The sequence below is a fragment of the Aspergillus stella-maris genome (genome assembly GCF_047715825.1).
Source record: "Aspergillus stella-maris strain CBS 113639 unplaced genomic scaffold BDV14scaffold_14, whole genome shotgun sequence".
In the NCBI taxonomy this organism is placed as follows: domain Eukaryota; kingdom Fungi; phylum Ascomycota; class Eurotiomycetes; order Eurotiales; family Aspergillaceae; genus Aspergillus; species Aspergillus stella-maris.
Window position 1 is genome coordinate 389,350 of NW_027396808.1, and position 14,229 is coordinate 403,578.

General features: G+C 51.0%; 7 protein-coding genes across 7 annotated transcripts; 4 read left to right on the forward strand and 3 right to left on the reverse strand.

Annotated features, from left to right (window-relative positions):
• Window positions 1–189: 189 nt before the first annotated feature.
• On the forward strand, window positions 190–1,663 carry BDV14DRAFT_31059 (aromatic ring-hydroxylating oxygenase subunit alpha). The gene is made up of 4 exons (XM_073776508.1): window positions 190–492; window positions 544–696; window positions 749–1,346; window positions 1,394–1,663. Exons 1-4 carry the CDS (start codon window positions 406–408, stop codon window positions 1,531–1,533), a joined length of 978 nt encoding a protein of 325 aa, XP_073630351.1. The 5' UTR covers window positions 190–405; the 3' UTR covers window positions 1,534–1,663.
• A 213-nt stretch (window positions 1,664–1,876) lies between these two features.
• BDV14DRAFT_198119 (putative iron-sulfur cluster-binding protein) lies at window positions 1,877–3,427 on the forward strand (the record flags this gene model as incomplete). Its single annotated transcript, XM_073772835.1, has 4 exons — window positions 1,877–2,140; window positions 2,230–2,713; window positions 2,803–3,285; window positions 3,351–3,427. The coding sequence occupies 4 exons, from the start codon at window positions 1,877–1,879 to the stop codon at window positions 3,425–3,427; spliced, it is 1,308 nt and encodes a 435-aa protein (XP_073630352.1).
• Window positions 3,428–4,177: 750 nt separating this feature from the next.
• BDV14DRAFT_169920 (uncharacterized protein) lies at window positions 4,178–5,407 on the reverse strand. The gene is made up of 3 exons (XM_073768125.1): window positions 5,034–5,407; window positions 4,589–4,984; window positions 4,178–4,519 (listed from the first exon to the last, which is right to left on the reverse strand). The coding sequence occupies exons 1-3, from the start codon at window positions 5,260–5,262 to the stop codon at window positions 4,383–4,385; spliced, it is 762 nt and encodes a 253-aa protein (XP_073630353.1). The 5' UTR covers window positions 5,263–5,407; the 3' UTR covers window positions 4,178–4,382.
• A 498-nt stretch (window positions 5,408–5,905) lies between these two features.
• Window positions 5,906–7,218, reverse strand: BDV14DRAFT_198121 (glycoside hydrolase family 16 protein; the record flags this gene model as incomplete). The annotated part of the gene is made up of 2 exons (XM_073772836.1): window positions 5,906–5,956; window positions 6,088–7,218. The coding sequence occupies 2 exons, from the start codon at window positions 7,216–7,218 to the stop codon at window positions 5,906–5,908; spliced, it is 1,182 nt and encodes a 393-aa protein (XP_073630354.1).
• A 649-nt stretch (window positions 7,219–7,867) lies between these two features.
• On the reverse strand, window positions 7,868–9,116 carry BDV14DRAFT_198122 (alpha/beta hydrolase; the record flags this gene model as incomplete). Its single annotated transcript, XM_073772837.1, has 3 exons — window positions 7,868–8,518; window positions 8,572–8,799; window positions 8,856–9,116. 3 exons carry the CDS (start codon window positions 9,114–9,116, stop codon window positions 7,868–7,870), a joined length of 1,140 nt encoding a protein of 379 aa, XP_073630355.1.
• Window positions 9,117–9,897: 781 nt separating this feature from the next.
• Window positions 9,898–11,139, forward strand: BDV14DRAFT_198123 (uncharacterized protein; the record flags this gene model as incomplete). Its single annotated transcript, XM_073772838.1, has 4 exons — window positions 9,898–10,199; window positions 10,262–10,446; window positions 10,498–10,618; window positions 10,674–11,139. The coding sequence occupies 4 exons, from the start codon at window positions 9,898–9,900 to the stop codon at window positions 11,137–11,139; spliced, it is 1,074 nt and encodes a 357-aa protein (XP_073630356.1).
• A 1,083-nt stretch (window positions 11,140–12,222) lies between these two features.
• Window positions 12,223–13,576, forward strand: BDV14DRAFT_31082 (Mpv17/PMP22 family protein). The gene is made up of 3 exons (XM_073776509.1): window positions 12,223–12,414; window positions 12,465–12,773; window positions 13,017–13,576. Exons 1-3 carry the CDS (start codon window positions 12,316–12,318, stop codon window positions 13,164–13,166), a joined length of 558 nt encoding a protein of 185 aa, XP_073630357.1. The 5' UTR covers window positions 12,223–12,315; the 3' UTR covers window positions 13,167–13,576.
• Window positions 13,577–14,229: the final 653 nt, after the last annotated feature.

Here is a 14,229-nt window from a genome sequence, read left to right on the forward strand (position 1 = left end):
AAGAGCGGCTCATTGTTCGTCCGCTGTCCGAGTGAGCCTACTCTTGGGTATACTTGGCGACTACAACGGCATCCTTCCGCTGCTGATCATTGAAATGGACCTCGCAGCCACAGACATACCGTTCTGGGAACCAAGCCATACTACCAGTCTAGACGAGACTATTAGTAAATCAATCTCTGTTGCAAGCTATCACTTCGTCCTATAGCAGGAGTACAACCCCGGGATCCTATAACCTCTTCAGGAAACACGACGCCTGGCCAATAATTGGACGGCGCTTCTAAGCAACCTGCAGGTGCCACGGTATAGATCGACACAATTTGATGAACTATAAAATGTGGTCGAATATCATGGATTCACTGCTCTAGGATGCTCGTAGTAACAAGCTGAATTATCATCAAAGTCACTATGTCTGAACTGGCGCGTACGCTCCCGGCTTCCTGGTATTGCAGTCCTCCACTGTATCAGCTTGAACGGCGAGCTGTTTTCAACAAGGTTTCGATTCCCTGTCTCAGACCTCCAAGGTTGCCGCTGACACAGCTCCAGTCATGGTACCTCCTTGGCCCGTTGACAAGGTTCCAAACCGTTGGTGATATAGTCGACTATGAGATAGCACAGCAGCCGATCCAAGCGGTCCGAATCACCGGCAATGACAATATACCTGTTGCCGAGGAGATCCAGGTCACCTGTGCGGGCACTGTATGTTTGATTTACTGGACTATCATCGCGGTCCATATACTGACCGGCTCAGGAAACACCTCTCCGCCATCATGTCACGCCCACCGGCCTTGTCTTCACCACCCTCTCAGACGAAGCCCCAAGCTTTCACGAGTTCTTCCCAGAACTCGAGCCCCTCCTCCAACGAGTCGACTTCACCAAGCTCCCCTACAGACGAAGCATCAAATACGAAGGTTGCTTCAACTGGAAGACCATGGTTGACGGCTACCAAGAGTGCCTCCACTGTCAATACACCCACCCCTCGTTCAGCATCTACTACCCGCCCACCTGGTACAAAGTGGACAACCACGTCAATTTCTCGCAGCATATTGCGGACCCCAAGAAACCGGATGACGGGCTCTTCTTGTACTTCTTTCCGGTTTGCACGCTGAATGTCTACGGGGGTGGAATGTCTTCTTTCCGTGTTTGTCCGACGGATGACCCCAATGTTACAAGGATGGAATTCGACTACTATCATATGGAGTCGGGTGAGAAGTTTGAGGAGTACTTTCGCTTTGTGAGGCAGGTTGCGATGGAAGATTATGAGCTCTGTGAGAGGGCGCAGGAGAACCTTGGACGCGGGGTTTATCGCGAGGGGATACTCAATCCGGAGAAGGAGAGTGGTGTTTCTTGTAAGTTCCTCATCAAGGCCAGTCGATTAGCTGCTAACGACATTTAGTCTACCAAGGCCGAGTCTTCGAGCTCGTTTGCGAACGACACGCAGTAGAGAAAGCAGCCAAGGAGCAACAGCAAGAAGAGCAAGTCAAGTCGGCCACAAACCTGAAGGATCTGAACCCTAGTGTCGAAGCAGCTGCGTGACCGATGTGAACTGTTGATCAACAACTAAATGCCTAATCTTCATAGTCTTTTGAGCAAGAAACGAACGAAAATTGAGTAACGTAGTCTCAGATTAACGCAACCGAGCCCACCCTAATCAGTCATAATCCCCAACATATCCGTCCTGAATCCTTTGGAGCTACGCTGGAAAAATGTACCCTTTTCGGCAAGCCGAGAGCAAAGAATACGGCTTTCTTATAGGCTGGTGGTTTTGATAGTCATAGTAGTAGTTAACCAGGCAACGATATAAATGTATGTACCTTACCTGTCGATTTGCACGTTCACTTCTCATGAGCCTTTTAGATTATAAGGTGCCTTGGTGAAGATGCCCGAAACGGTCTTGTCGGCACTACTTGCCTTCTTCGCGGGGGTGGTCTATCTATACCTCTCCCGCTCCCGTGCTCTTACGATTACAAGCACCTTCGCTTTCTTTGATAAAGCCTTGTCTACAAATACCCTAGGAAAAGCAGCACCCAAGTCAACCCTAGATACCGAGCCAGAAACAGTCTCCAAAGAACCTGACATCCCGCCCGACTGGCTAACCTCCCACCGCATCTTCGAGCTCGACAAGCGCGCTGTTTTCAGCAAGGTAAGCAACCACCCGACCCATCCGGCCCCCCCTAACACAGCCATTCTTACACGATTATACTTTGATACCATACTGACTGCATCTCATAGACCTGGACCCCCCTAGCCCTCTCCTCCCGCTTTGCCAGAGCCAAACCCGGCACCTACATCACGCTCTCCATCTGCAACACACCCCTAATCCTCATAAAGGGCAAAGACCACATCATCCGAGGCTTCCACAACGTCTGCAGACATAGAGCGTACCCCGTTACAACACGCGAAAGTGGCTGTTCGACGGTCCTATCTTGTCGGTATCATGGGTGGAGTTATAATGCGAAGGGAGAGTTGATTCGCGCACCGCAGTTTGAGGGGGTAGATGGGTTTGAGAAGGGGGGTAATGGGTTGTTCTCTGTGGGGATGAAGGTGCAGGGTGGGGTTGTCTGGGGGTGTTTAGCTGGTGATGATTCACAGGAGGAGGGTGAGGTTTGGCGCGGAGACGACGAGAAAGAGAAGCTGGATAGGATTGGAATTGGGAAGTATACTTATTGGACTGGCGGAGGAACTATAGAGGGGAAGTTCAACTGGAAGGTTGCTTGTGAGTATACCCTACCACTTACCTTCCTCATGATATCCTTCCTATCTATGGGTCCATCTGGACGAACCCTAACAGCCCCGTCTCGACAGTAAACCCAGCCTTCATCACAAAGGTCCTACTGCTTGACGCTACGGAGACACCACATACAGCACCAATAGTCCAACGCAGTCTCAATCTCGTCAGACGCAGACCCTCTCAATCGACAGAACCCCTCTACCTCTTCCCGAATATGTTCCTGATTCCCCTTCCCAACTCAAATTGCTTACTCACACTAAGCCTCTCGCCTCTTTCTGCTGGTATGACATCAATTCGATACGACTTATACGCTACTAGCAATGCCCACAAGAAGGACGAAGCCATCTTAGTTTTCGAAAAGAGAGTCAAAGCCTTGATATCAGAGCTAGAACAGGAACACAACTCTCAATCACCCACAGACTTCAATACCGCCATGCAGATGAAAATCCTCGGCTTACTGCAAGCACATACTAAGCTTGAAAAGGCGGAAGGAAAAGAAATCAACCCCGCAGAGCGAGAAATGAGGAAGAATGAGCGGTATGAAGTTGCTGAGAACCGTAAGTTCCTTTCTTTTTACCCTTCTACCCTTCCTCTATTCTCCTTCACCACATCTATTTCCTAGCCCCAGTTCATGGTCGGATTCCGTTGATGTTCTGGCGTATGAGACTGGCAACAGTAGGCACAGAAGGTGATGGCTAACTTATTTACCTATTCCACGCTTTAGTCTGCGCAGAGCTAGAGATGGACTGTGCTGGTGCTGGTTGTAATGGCGAGAGTCTGTCTTGGTAATCGGCACGATAATCCATGCCGTGCGAAGAGGGGAGATTGACGAGAGGGTTAGGAACATGAGAAATTGGGTTAGAAGGGATGATAAGCTTATGTGCAAATGCCTAAAAGGGTCGTCATGACTGAGATTGGAGTCGGAGGCTTTGCTTGATAATAGCTTTGGTATATATTCTTCAGAGTCTCATAGTGCCGAGGAAAGACAGACGCACAGGAACAGGGGTGGTACCACAGTTGGAGGCCTGGGTCAACCTAGATGAGAGCAAGATAGGTACCTATGGTATCGACTGATCTAGACTGGGCGGTTGAGTGCCTGTACGCGTTCAGAGAAGCTTAGGTATGCATGTATGCTATGCTATGTCATGTTATGTTATGTTATGCAGCATCTACCCTGGCATTCATGCATCCATGTGCTTTGGTCTTTGACTCGACGCACAATTCGATTCTCGAGGTGCTGCTCGCGTCGTACATCTAGAGGCCCATGGGCGAGACGGTGCACTGTTCACCGATTGTCTTGTAGCACAGGTCCAATCCCGGGAATCAGGGGTATGTAGTGAGTGTTGACTGTTGAGGCCGTTGAATTCAAAATGAGGCTTGTGCTCTAAGTAAGTCTTATTCGAGAGTAATTGAAGATTAAACTGGATATATTAAAAAATGAAATAAGTAAATCGCTCAGGTATAATGCAAAGCTGTACAATGTATACATAGGAAAATGAAGCAAATCAAACAAGTGCAGCCCATCCGTCCAATCCCATCAATCCCGTCGATCCATGTGAATCCAGGATATAGTATACTGGGTCATGATCGTTCCAGCAGTCATGAAATAAATCAAGCATATCGCCAGCTCGAAACTCTACTCCAAACAAACCAGTTATTGAAGCTCGTGCGGCATCTGCTGAATAGGCTGGTGAGGTAACTCGTACGCTTGTGTTTCCGTATAAGGCGGCGCCTGCTGTCCTGGTCCCGGCGTTACGGGCCCAGTCGATAAATAGGCGGGTGAAAGAACCCCTTTATGCATGTCAACATACGGCGTCTGCATTTGACCTCCAACAAGAGGGTGAGGTTGGAAGTATGTACCATCGTGTGTTTCAGCCTGTGCTGGTGGAGGCTGGTAGTAGCCGCCCTTGTCGGTGGGCTCAATGGGAGACTTGCTGTTCTTCCGTCGGCGGAGGAAGAAGGGAATGAGGATTGCGGCTGCGAGGAGGGGGACGCCGACGCCTAGACCGATGCCTAGGCCTAGGCCGAGATGACTTGAGCTGCCTGAGTCGGAGGCGTCGGGGTCGCCTGTTGGTGTTGCGGAGGTGGAGGGGGAAGTTGTGGCGGATGGTGTGGATGTTGATGTGCTGCTGATTGTGGCGACGATGCTGACGGGGTCGATGGAGAAGACTTGTGTTGAGTTGTCGCAGTCGCAGCCCTCGAAGCCGTAGCAACAGAAGCTGCCGACGCCGCAGTTCGAGACACCGACACCGCCGGCTGAAATGTGTTAGATGGCTTATAAAGAGTGGTGGAAGTGGGAACATACTCGGGATACACTCGCTGATACAGGTATCAACCTGGCCATCAGTCCAGTCTTGAACCGTGCAACCGCGTGTAGCGTACTTGGCCAAACCTGGGTCTGTTCCATTGTTCACGCAGAGACCATCAGAGGCGCAGAGTTCGTACATCTCACAGCATTGTGAAGGTGATCCATCGGTTGAACAAGGATACAGAGAGTTGTCCTGGTTTCCGTTGAAGTCGTAACAGACAGACATTTTGGCGGCAGCGTTGGAGAAAGGGTACAAGCCACAAAATGCAGAACAAAAGTCTAACAAGATGAAGATCAAGATGAAACCCTACAAACAGGGGCCAACGATGTATAAATACACCGCAAAAAGATCTTTTGGGGGCCAAATCCGAGCATATCAGGGTTCGTTTAACCTTTGCCTTTCCCAGCTAGCTTGAATATCGCATGTCCATATGCACTCCATCGAGGCCCTTTGGGCCAATCATCAGAGTGGAGGCATTGTAGATGTGCACCTATTCTCGGCATCAAGCTGGAGATGCCAGGCGCAGGGGGTGGGGCCTTGCTCAGCCCTGGGTGGTGGAAGCGTGTACTGACTCGTGCGGTTGTGTTGGTTTCACTTTACAAAATAAGATTTGAGGCTGTCTGGCAAGGAATATAATTCTTCCCATGGTGAAAGAGACCCCGCATTAGGTATCAGTCCTGGATAACAGTAAATTGCAGTATTGACTAGAATCATGATGAAGATCTTGAGGTTGAAGCTCAGGGACCAGGAATCGGACAAGTCCCGACAAGCTGCACGCCTGAAGATTTCCCGTGCGGATCCCTGCCTGACTCGGCACGTTTCATTCTGAATTATAGTATCTGATTGGCTGGATATAAACAATCTCTGGCTAAGCCTCAGCGACTGCAGCCGCAGGGACCTTGGACAAGCCTTGCAGATTCTTAGTTGGGTTAGCTTTAGTTGGAAGGGTTGCCTGAGTCTTGACTGATAGTATCACGTGCGACGGAAGCTGTACCTTCCCTCTTTCATGGTTTTATCAATTATGCACTACTCTGCATTCCACACTCTTACATAGTCCACCTCCATCGCAACTTCCTCGCCATCAACTGTGTTCGCATCCGGATACCCAGGCCAATTCCCGCCAACTGCAACATTCAGCAACAGAAAGTGTCCCTGGTGCGCTATACTCTCCCACACCTCTTCATCGCCAACATCAGCACCGGTCACTCTATGCGTGGCCTGGCCGTCTAGATACCAGGTAAGTGTCTCCTCTGCCCATCCACCACCACCACCAGGGAACCCAGAATCCGAACCAGAGCCAGAGCTGGAAACAGCACTCGAAGCACTCGAGAAAAGGGACGAACCCGATCGATCAACCTCAAATCCAACAACATGCCAGTCACACCCGTTCCAAGCAACACCACCACTGCCCAGCCCCGTATACTCATTACATGGTCCGCCTTCCCCGGTCTCCCTACCACAATGGAGGGTGTTATAAACAGTCGGCTGGCCATTAATTACCTCCACCAAATCCCATTCACTGGCCATAGGCCAATGCGTCGGGTCCGCGCGGAACGTCTCCCCCAGCGCCCAGAATGCAGGCCAGATTCCTGCTTGTTGCGAAGTCGGCGCGCAGCCTGTCCTCAGCCGTGACTCAATGTAGAGCTTTCCGCCCTCCGACGCGGCAAAGTCAGTGCGGGATGTCTCAATGCGCCCGCTTGTCCATTGCGAGGTTGAGTCTGAGTACCGTGGGGTGATGAGGAGGGTGCTCTCGGATGTAATGTGGATATTCGATGTATCGGTCGTGTAGCTCTGCAGCTCGTTGTTGCCCCATGCTGGCGCGCCGGAGGGATACGATGTCCCCGTTAGGAGACGCCAGTGTTCGGATGACGGGAGGCTGCTGCTGGTATATTCGTCGTATGTTGATTGAGGAGCGTCGAACTCGTCGGCCCATGTTAGGATGTAGTCCGAGCCGGGGCTTGATCCTGGGATGGGGTTGGTGCCTGAGCCCGGATTGGAAGACCCTGGGCCAGAGTCCGATCCTGACCCGTCAGCAGGGTCAAACAGGCCAGGGATGATACCGTCAAGGAGGTCAGAGAGGCTTGGGAGTCCGCCATCACCGCCACCTAGATTTGGTAAAGGATTGGCGCAGACTCGGTCCGTCAGGACCTGTAGGAGAGAGAGCAAGAGTAAGTGCTTCATGGTGGTCTATGGTCTATAAAACGTCCAGTACGACAAGCCGAGGGAAAAAACTTTCAAAATCTCCAGAAATACGGAGAGGAGAGGAAGGCAAGTAACACTTATTTAAGAACCCTTCCCTTCAGCCCGTCTCTTCAGTCTTCAGTCTTTACCCCTTTGAAAGGGAAAAGCCACAACTTATTTTTGTCACTCACTTTGTGCATCAACACCAAGACCCCTATCGCATGCTTGCTTTTGTTGCACCGCGTCCCTGCAGTGATTTCTTTGTTTATGGCCTAACTCTGTAACACGGCTGGTAGCCAAGAGCCAAAGGGGTCAGGGTTTGCAATCTGCATCTCAATTGAGCCCGATTTTAAGACTTCAGTCTTGAAGAGTCATGTCGATCAGATCTAGATTTGAGACTCGATGCGGAGTTCGGAGTATACCTTGACCCAATAACGGAGGACGAAATGTCGTGGTCTTGTGCGGTGATTGGTGCAACGGTGATGGGTAAACGCCACGGTACCTGACTATCGATCTAGACTTCTTGAATTTAAGATTTAATATACAGGTCAGATCTAACTCTAAGGTTCTCGATAAATAAGGTCCATCATAATAATCAGAATTGCACGCGACCCTGAAGTCGTCTTTCAACTTTCAATCAAAAGTTGACTCAAGCCTTGAGCGTAACATTCCCAATCCACTCATGCAACAGCGCCGCAATATCATCCGAGTTCTTCTCGAGGAACTGCAAATGCGCGTTCCCGTGGATTCCCCTCTTACCAAGATCCAGATGCTCCGCATGCACACCAGCCTGCTTCAGAAACTTAATGAAGCAGTAGTCGTACTGCGCGTGGTAACTCGCCTCCCCGGTATCAATGGCAATTGGCACCTTCGCGAGATTAGGCAATTGGCGCGCGGGCTCTTGCTGGATAATGCACTCTAGCAATTCACCCGGTTTTTCGCTGGGGATGGTCTTCATGGCCAGTGGCGTTGATTGATTCATTGGTTTGGGGTCGTAGGTAAGTGGGATTGAAGTCAGGCCGTATGCCCGGCTGAATGTGTTTGAGAAGATTACCTCGCGGAAGGGCGGGCCCTTCGGTTCGATCTGGATAAGTGCTTTGATCAAATCGGGGCGGCTGTCTGTCCAGGACCATCCGTAAAGACCGCCCTGCGAGTGGGTGATGAGGACCACAGGGCCGATCTTGTCGAGGAGGGCCTCGCCGGCTGCTTTCATGGTTTGCTCTTGGGCCAAGCTATCGGAGATGGATTGCACGTTGCTGGCATAGTATGTGTCGAAGATTTCGTCGCCGCGTTCGCCGGTCTGGGTGTTTGTTTAGTGGCTGATCGTGATGCGATGTAGGAAGAATGACTTACACCTGGCCACTGGCTGTGAAGCTTGGCTTGCGGCCACAAGGGGTAACCCTGCACATTTGTGAATCGCTGCGCGATAAACTCCGCAGAGAAGGCACTCGTCGAGTATCCGTCTTCTGGAAGTGTCGGCGAGCGCGCCGTCGTGGTGCGGTCGGCAATGTACACTTCATACCCGTGCTCCATAAACCATGATGCCCATCCGCGGCCGCCATCAGGCTTGTTCAGGAAGTTCTGCGATCGAACTTTATTAGCAATCGTTGTTTCATGTCAAGTGACAAAGTACATACAGTGCCAGTTTGAGCTCCACCATGCAATATGACAATCGGGTAAGGCTGTGAGGCACCACCCTGCGGCGAGAGTTTCTCGACGTACATCTGGTTGTGGAAGAGCCATCCATCAGTGGTGTTGACATACTCCCCACCAACATAGAAGAATTCGCGGCGGTGCAGAGCTTCAGAGGGGGCGGAATTATTTGATGCTGAGGCTGCGCCGCCCTGCACGAGAGCGGGCAACAGCAGATATGCAGCCAAGGCTAGCCGACACAACATGTTGATTCGAGGATGACAGGATCCGGCACTGGCAGGGATTGGGATTTGGAATAATAATAGGAGTCGAGACCGTTATAAAGGGTTCTAGCAAGGGGCGGAGATTGGCCTAGTTCTGGCTCGCATCGGGTTGCTCGGACTCGAATCTCGGATGCTGATGGGCCTGCTGGGCCTGATGGAGCTCTGTGCGAACCGCGAACACTGCGAAAAGAGGCAGCTAGGGGAGCAAAACTGCAGCAGCCAGATGTTGTTCCACTCATCGCTCCGTTGTTGGCTGTTTCGTCTGCCCTGAACTTCTCCACTCGCATATTAGTGGTGTCAATCCCTTCCCGTTATATCTCCAACATGCACAACACCATGAAGAGAACACGCCCAGAGCAAGGGTAATCCAGCGCATAGAATGAGCAAAAACGGCCCCAGACTGTCGGTTCTCGAACTTGAGATCCCTGCCAATTACCCCGCCAATTGTCTCTAACCATCGCATTCTCACAGCTGCTGAATGAAGCGAAATTGCAGCACTTGGCTTGTAACGAAGGATTCAATTACTTCTCCACCTCATCCCGATCAGCACTGTCTCTCCGAAAAATTCCCAGCAAAGTTTGAGCCGTCAAGTACGCGGGTGTTTTCTGTCATGCCGATCGTTTGCAAGTTGAGACGGGATTATTGCGAGATATGAAAAACAGCAAACCGCCCGCCACCAGCGTTTCTCGCCATTTCATTCTCCCGCTGAGCGCGGATGCCAGCATGCTTTCGGACGACAAGAACCACAGCACCCTGCTGAACAATGGAGGAAGACCTCACGACGACTCTTGCCCTTGTCGGGGTGTTTGGCGGACTCTCCATCATCCTCATGGCCATTCGCCTGTTCATGCGCAAATACCGGCACCAAGACTTCATTCTTAGCGACTACTTGACCATGGTCTGCATTGTCTTTATCCTGGCCCGGTCTGCTATGACGACCGTCGTTTTGCTATGGGGGAACAACAATATGACGAGGCCCGCTCCGGATCTCACGGACCTCGAGATCTACCATCGCACAGTGGGGAGCAAGTTGACTCTCGCTAATCGAGCAATATACAACACTTAGTATGTGTTTCCGGTGGTTGAATCGCGACAATATGTCACTAATATGCTGACTATCTGTTCAGTCTATGGATTCAGAAATCGGTCGTCCTGCTGCTCTGCGAGCGCGTTCTTACCGGCCTTCCAGAGCCTGAGATGATTGTCAAGGTTTACTGGTTTGTCCTCTTCGGCACGATAGTCGCAGTTCAGGGAACAACATTTGGCGAATGCCGTCCTTCGCATCTATATTGGCAGGTCGTGCCCGATCCAGGTACGTGAGGTAGCCCTATTCCGACTGTGAGTCCTAATAGCAGCTGTATAGGAGACTGCGTCAAAGCCAACACCCAGCTTGTTACACTGGTCGCTCTGAACATCACCACCGACGCAATGCTGATTCTCCTCCCAATGCCCTGGCTACTCCGGGTGCGAAAATCATGGGCAAAGTTTGTAATACCAACGCTGGTGTTTGTACCGCAATTTCTGATGATGATATGATAGGCGGCTCCAATATGTTGTCTTATTCTCCGTCGGTCTGCTTCTAATCGCCATCGCCATCGTCCGCCTCCCCTACTACAACTCCAGTACCGCCCAAGTGAACCGTAATACGTGGGGATCTGTCGAAGAGTTCTTCGCGGCTTTTGTCGCGAACGTCCCGACACTATTCACGCTCCGGAAGGATCCGAATAAGCTCAAGGAGGAACAAGAACGGGAATATTCTGAATCTGAGCAAAGGGCCAGAGAGCAACACCAGCATCGATTCACACCTAACCAGTTCCAGGACTCGGACCTGTTTACGACCAATGTCCAGCTCGAAACAGTAGCCGAAGAGACAAAGCGCGGGAGATCACGGAACAACTCGCGGTTCGAGGCAAGTGAAGAAAATCTCATTCAGAGTCGCAGTCGCGCTACAGAAGAAGAGCACGATGATGAAGAAAGGGGTCGAGGTAGAGGGAGAGGGAGGTGAGAAATGGCTCGACGAACAGCAATGGCCATTGTGCCTCCGCGAAAAAGCGGTGCTCACGTTGAGCACAGAATATTCATCAACTACAACCGGCAATACTGACAGGGGCGCTGCGATCGAAGAAAGTCGGCTCTCACATAAACGCCGCCACATATGGTCGTCAGCGAGATGTACAAACTGTCGGTCTGCAGAAGAGAAATGATCTCTCGACTTTGGTTGGTGGCACCGAAGCAGAGCACTTCACCCAAGCTACTCAAGTGAGGCATATGTAGCATGTCCGTGGGAAATCATGTAGTGTGGAAACTGGTATCTCGAAACAGAGGCGGGGAGAGAGTCGGTTTGTATCGACTCCCCGCGGCACTTTCATGAACTTCGACCAGGTCCGAGGAGCTGGTTCTTCTCACACTCCCAGCGGGTGATTTTCAACAGATACAATCGATGGAGAGGATGCTTTGGGAGATAGCTGGAAGATGCAGAGGAGAGGGAGAGGATTGAAATCAGGTATTTTGATGTAACTAGGTATCTAGTATCAGGCCGGGGTCGGTCGTTCCTGCCAAAAGCGGTCCGGGTTGAACTTTAGGTTCTCTGCCATTTCAGCTTTGAACTATTCTCTACTAGAACTACCTCAAGAAGCTACCTATAACATTCACAGCCATCAGGCTATCTCCTTCTGTTGCCGTTCCCACGACTCAAGCCAGTTGCGTGAAATTTTTTCAATGTCTAACGGAAAGAACTACCAGCCATCTGTGCCATATGTTGGACGCAGCAAGAACTGTTATCGAGATCAGATGCAGTCTTTGGATGAAACTTGCGAGTGGTGAAGTGCTACGTGTTTCCAGTCTTCCTGCAGCCAGAGTCATCACCAAGAGAGGGGAAGCCGAAGAACATCTATTTAGCCTACACTCCGAACCACGGTTCCAACTTCTCGTCAACATTTCCAACATCTCGGTTTACGATCTGCGATTAGCTCTGGACCCCATTTTAACCCTGTGAGCGCCCGACCAGTAACAAACCTCGGGTTTCAAGCTTGCCACAGTGTCCACTGCCCACTGGCGGGAGAATTCCAACTGTCCCCGACGGTCCCCCGCTCGGACGAATTGACGTCCAACTTCCGACTTCTTCGTGCACCATAAACACCTCTTCCGTTTCGTCAAGCTTATCTCTTACCGTGGCTTCGGCATGGCGCTCCCTCCGATCGCAAAGGCCACTCTGCAGGCCGCCCTGATCAGCGCAGGTTCGAACGTGCTCGCACAGGGCATCACTTCGTATCGCGATGGGGTAATAACCATCAGACTGGAATACTATGACGAAATAGCTAACCGCGATAGACACCCTTTGAAGTCGACACTCAAACGTTGTTCCAATTCACCACCAGTGCGCTTATCTTGTCGCCTTTGACGTTTCTATGGCTGGAGGGACTAGAGTCGAGATTCCCTGGAACCGAACAGGATGAGCCGGTCAAGGGCAAATCGAGCGAGAAGGGGAAGAGCCAACCGAAGCTCAGTGTCAAAAACACGGTGGCCAAGATTGTTGTTGATCAGGTTATGGGCGGCGCATGGAACACTGTCGCCTTCATTGCGACCATGGGATTTCTGCGAGGACAAGACTATGAAGTCATCAAGAACGAGATCTTGAATGTATGGCCCCAATTCCACCCCAAAGAAGCCCCCCCCCACCCCCCTCGTTTTGTCGAGTCCAATCTCTCCATTGCCGCTTGGGGCCTTTCCTTAGTTGCGCTGATCCCCTGTCGTGACATGATGTTATACCCATTCTCGTACTCAGAGTCATCCACGGGACTTAGTCGGATATCGACGGGTGCAACGCAACGCAACCGTGCCATTTCATGCTCAGTATGTCAATCCATGGCTAATTTCACTTAGAACTTTTGGCCATTCATGCTTGCAGGCCTCAAGCTGTGGCCGTTCGTCTCGATCCTAAACTTTACCGTTGTCCCTGCCGATCAGCGCCTCCTCGTTGGAAACCTGTTTGGTGTTGTTTGGGGCGTCTACCTCAGCCTTATGGCTGCATGAAATACTCCATACGAACATGAAACAAAGGCAGTGCGCTTAGTCTACAATACGAGCTGTATGCCTTTGGCGAATAAGCGGATACGGATAAGGCGGACCTGAGTTCAATCCGGAATCAAGGAAAGGATAGTCTAGACTTTTCGTGAGATTCAACTTCTCATTATTATCCATTCATGGCCCCATGAGCGACCGGAGCACGGAAGCGCAGCAACCTTGCAGAACCGAGGGCGGGATGGACTGGGATCATGGGGCCAAATGCATTATGCATGGGTACAGTACTCCTACATTCTTGCGACTTGTCACTTGTCTAGACCATGAATCATGATAGAGTGATAGACCAGGTCTTGCAAGCTCAATAGGGGCCGAACGAATGTCCTTGCATAAAGCAATCTATCTGAATCCTGAAATCCGAACTTGCGAGGGCGAAGCAGGTACTGGTTACGAGTTTGTAACCAGTCTCCAGCGTATCCGATCTGACTGCAGGATCAAGGATCACGTAGCATAATACTAAGCGTGCAATATAGCGTAGCATGAGCTCGAACACCGTATCGGATCATTCAATAAGCTATCGGAGTCGGCCATTCTATTGCATACTCCTCTCCTCTCTCTCGTCTCTTTGTACCCGGCGTTGGTCCCGTTGGTGTTGGTGTTGGCTTGGCGCTGATATCATCCGATTCTCCGCAAATTTTCTGCATACTCCGGTCCGACAATTTCAATCTCTCTGCTCAATTCAATGCGACCGAAATTCCTCACAAGCAAAATCAAATGAAGCCACAGTATCTGAAGAAATTACATTTGCGCCGATAATAGATTGTGGCTTTCCTAGCTACAGTAGTCCACAGTAGTCTGCGGTACAGGTACAGCGGAAGCAGGCTGTGCCCGAGTCAGCCCGGACTGCGCCAACCGCCGTCCATTCCGGTGCAGACTGAGACTGCAGACCTGAGTGAGAGACCACGAGGGCACCCGGGGGCGCACTAAACCCAAAGGGGTCATTTTGGGCGCAGCAGTGGCATTCTTATCGAACGGTCTTACTTTTACGGGTTAAGTGGTGAGAGTCGAACTTGAC

Coding starts and splice junctions, on each gene's coding strand:
- BDV14DRAFT_31059 (XM_073776508.1), top strand. CDS start 406: ATGTCTGAACTGGCGCGTACGCTCCCGGCTTCCTGGTATTGCAGTCCT. Junction 493..543: donor GGCGAGCTGTTTTCAACAAG/GTTTCGATTCCC, acceptor ACACAGCTCCAG/TCATGGTACCTCCTTGGCCC. Junction 697..748: donor AGGTCACCTGTGCGGGCACT/GTATGTTTGATT, acceptor TGACCGGCTCAG/GAAACACCTCTCCGCCATCA.
- BDV14DRAFT_169920 (XM_073768125.1), bottom strand. CDS start 5,262: ATGTCTGTCTGTTACGACTTCAACGGAAACCAGGACAACTCTCTGTAT. Junction 4,985..5,033: donor TATCAGCGAGTGTATCCCGA/GTATGTTCCCAC, acceptor AACACATTTCAG/CCGGCGGTGTCGGTGTCTCG. Junction 4,520..4,588: donor ACAGGCTGAAACACACGATG/GTACATACTTCC, acceptor ACATGCATAAAG/GGGTTCTTTCACCCGCCTAT.
- BDV14DRAFT_31082 (XM_073776509.1), top strand. CDS start 12,316: ATGGCGCTCCCTCCGATCGCAAAGGCCACTCTGCAGGCCGCCCTGATC. Junction 12,415..12,464: donor TCACTTCGTATCGCGATGGG/GTAATAACCATC, acceptor TAACCGCGATAG/ACACCCTTTGAAGTCGACAC. Junction 12,774..13,016: donor TCAAGAACGAGATCTTGAAT/GTATGGCCCCAA, acceptor AATTTCACTTAG/AACTTTTGGCCATTCATGCT.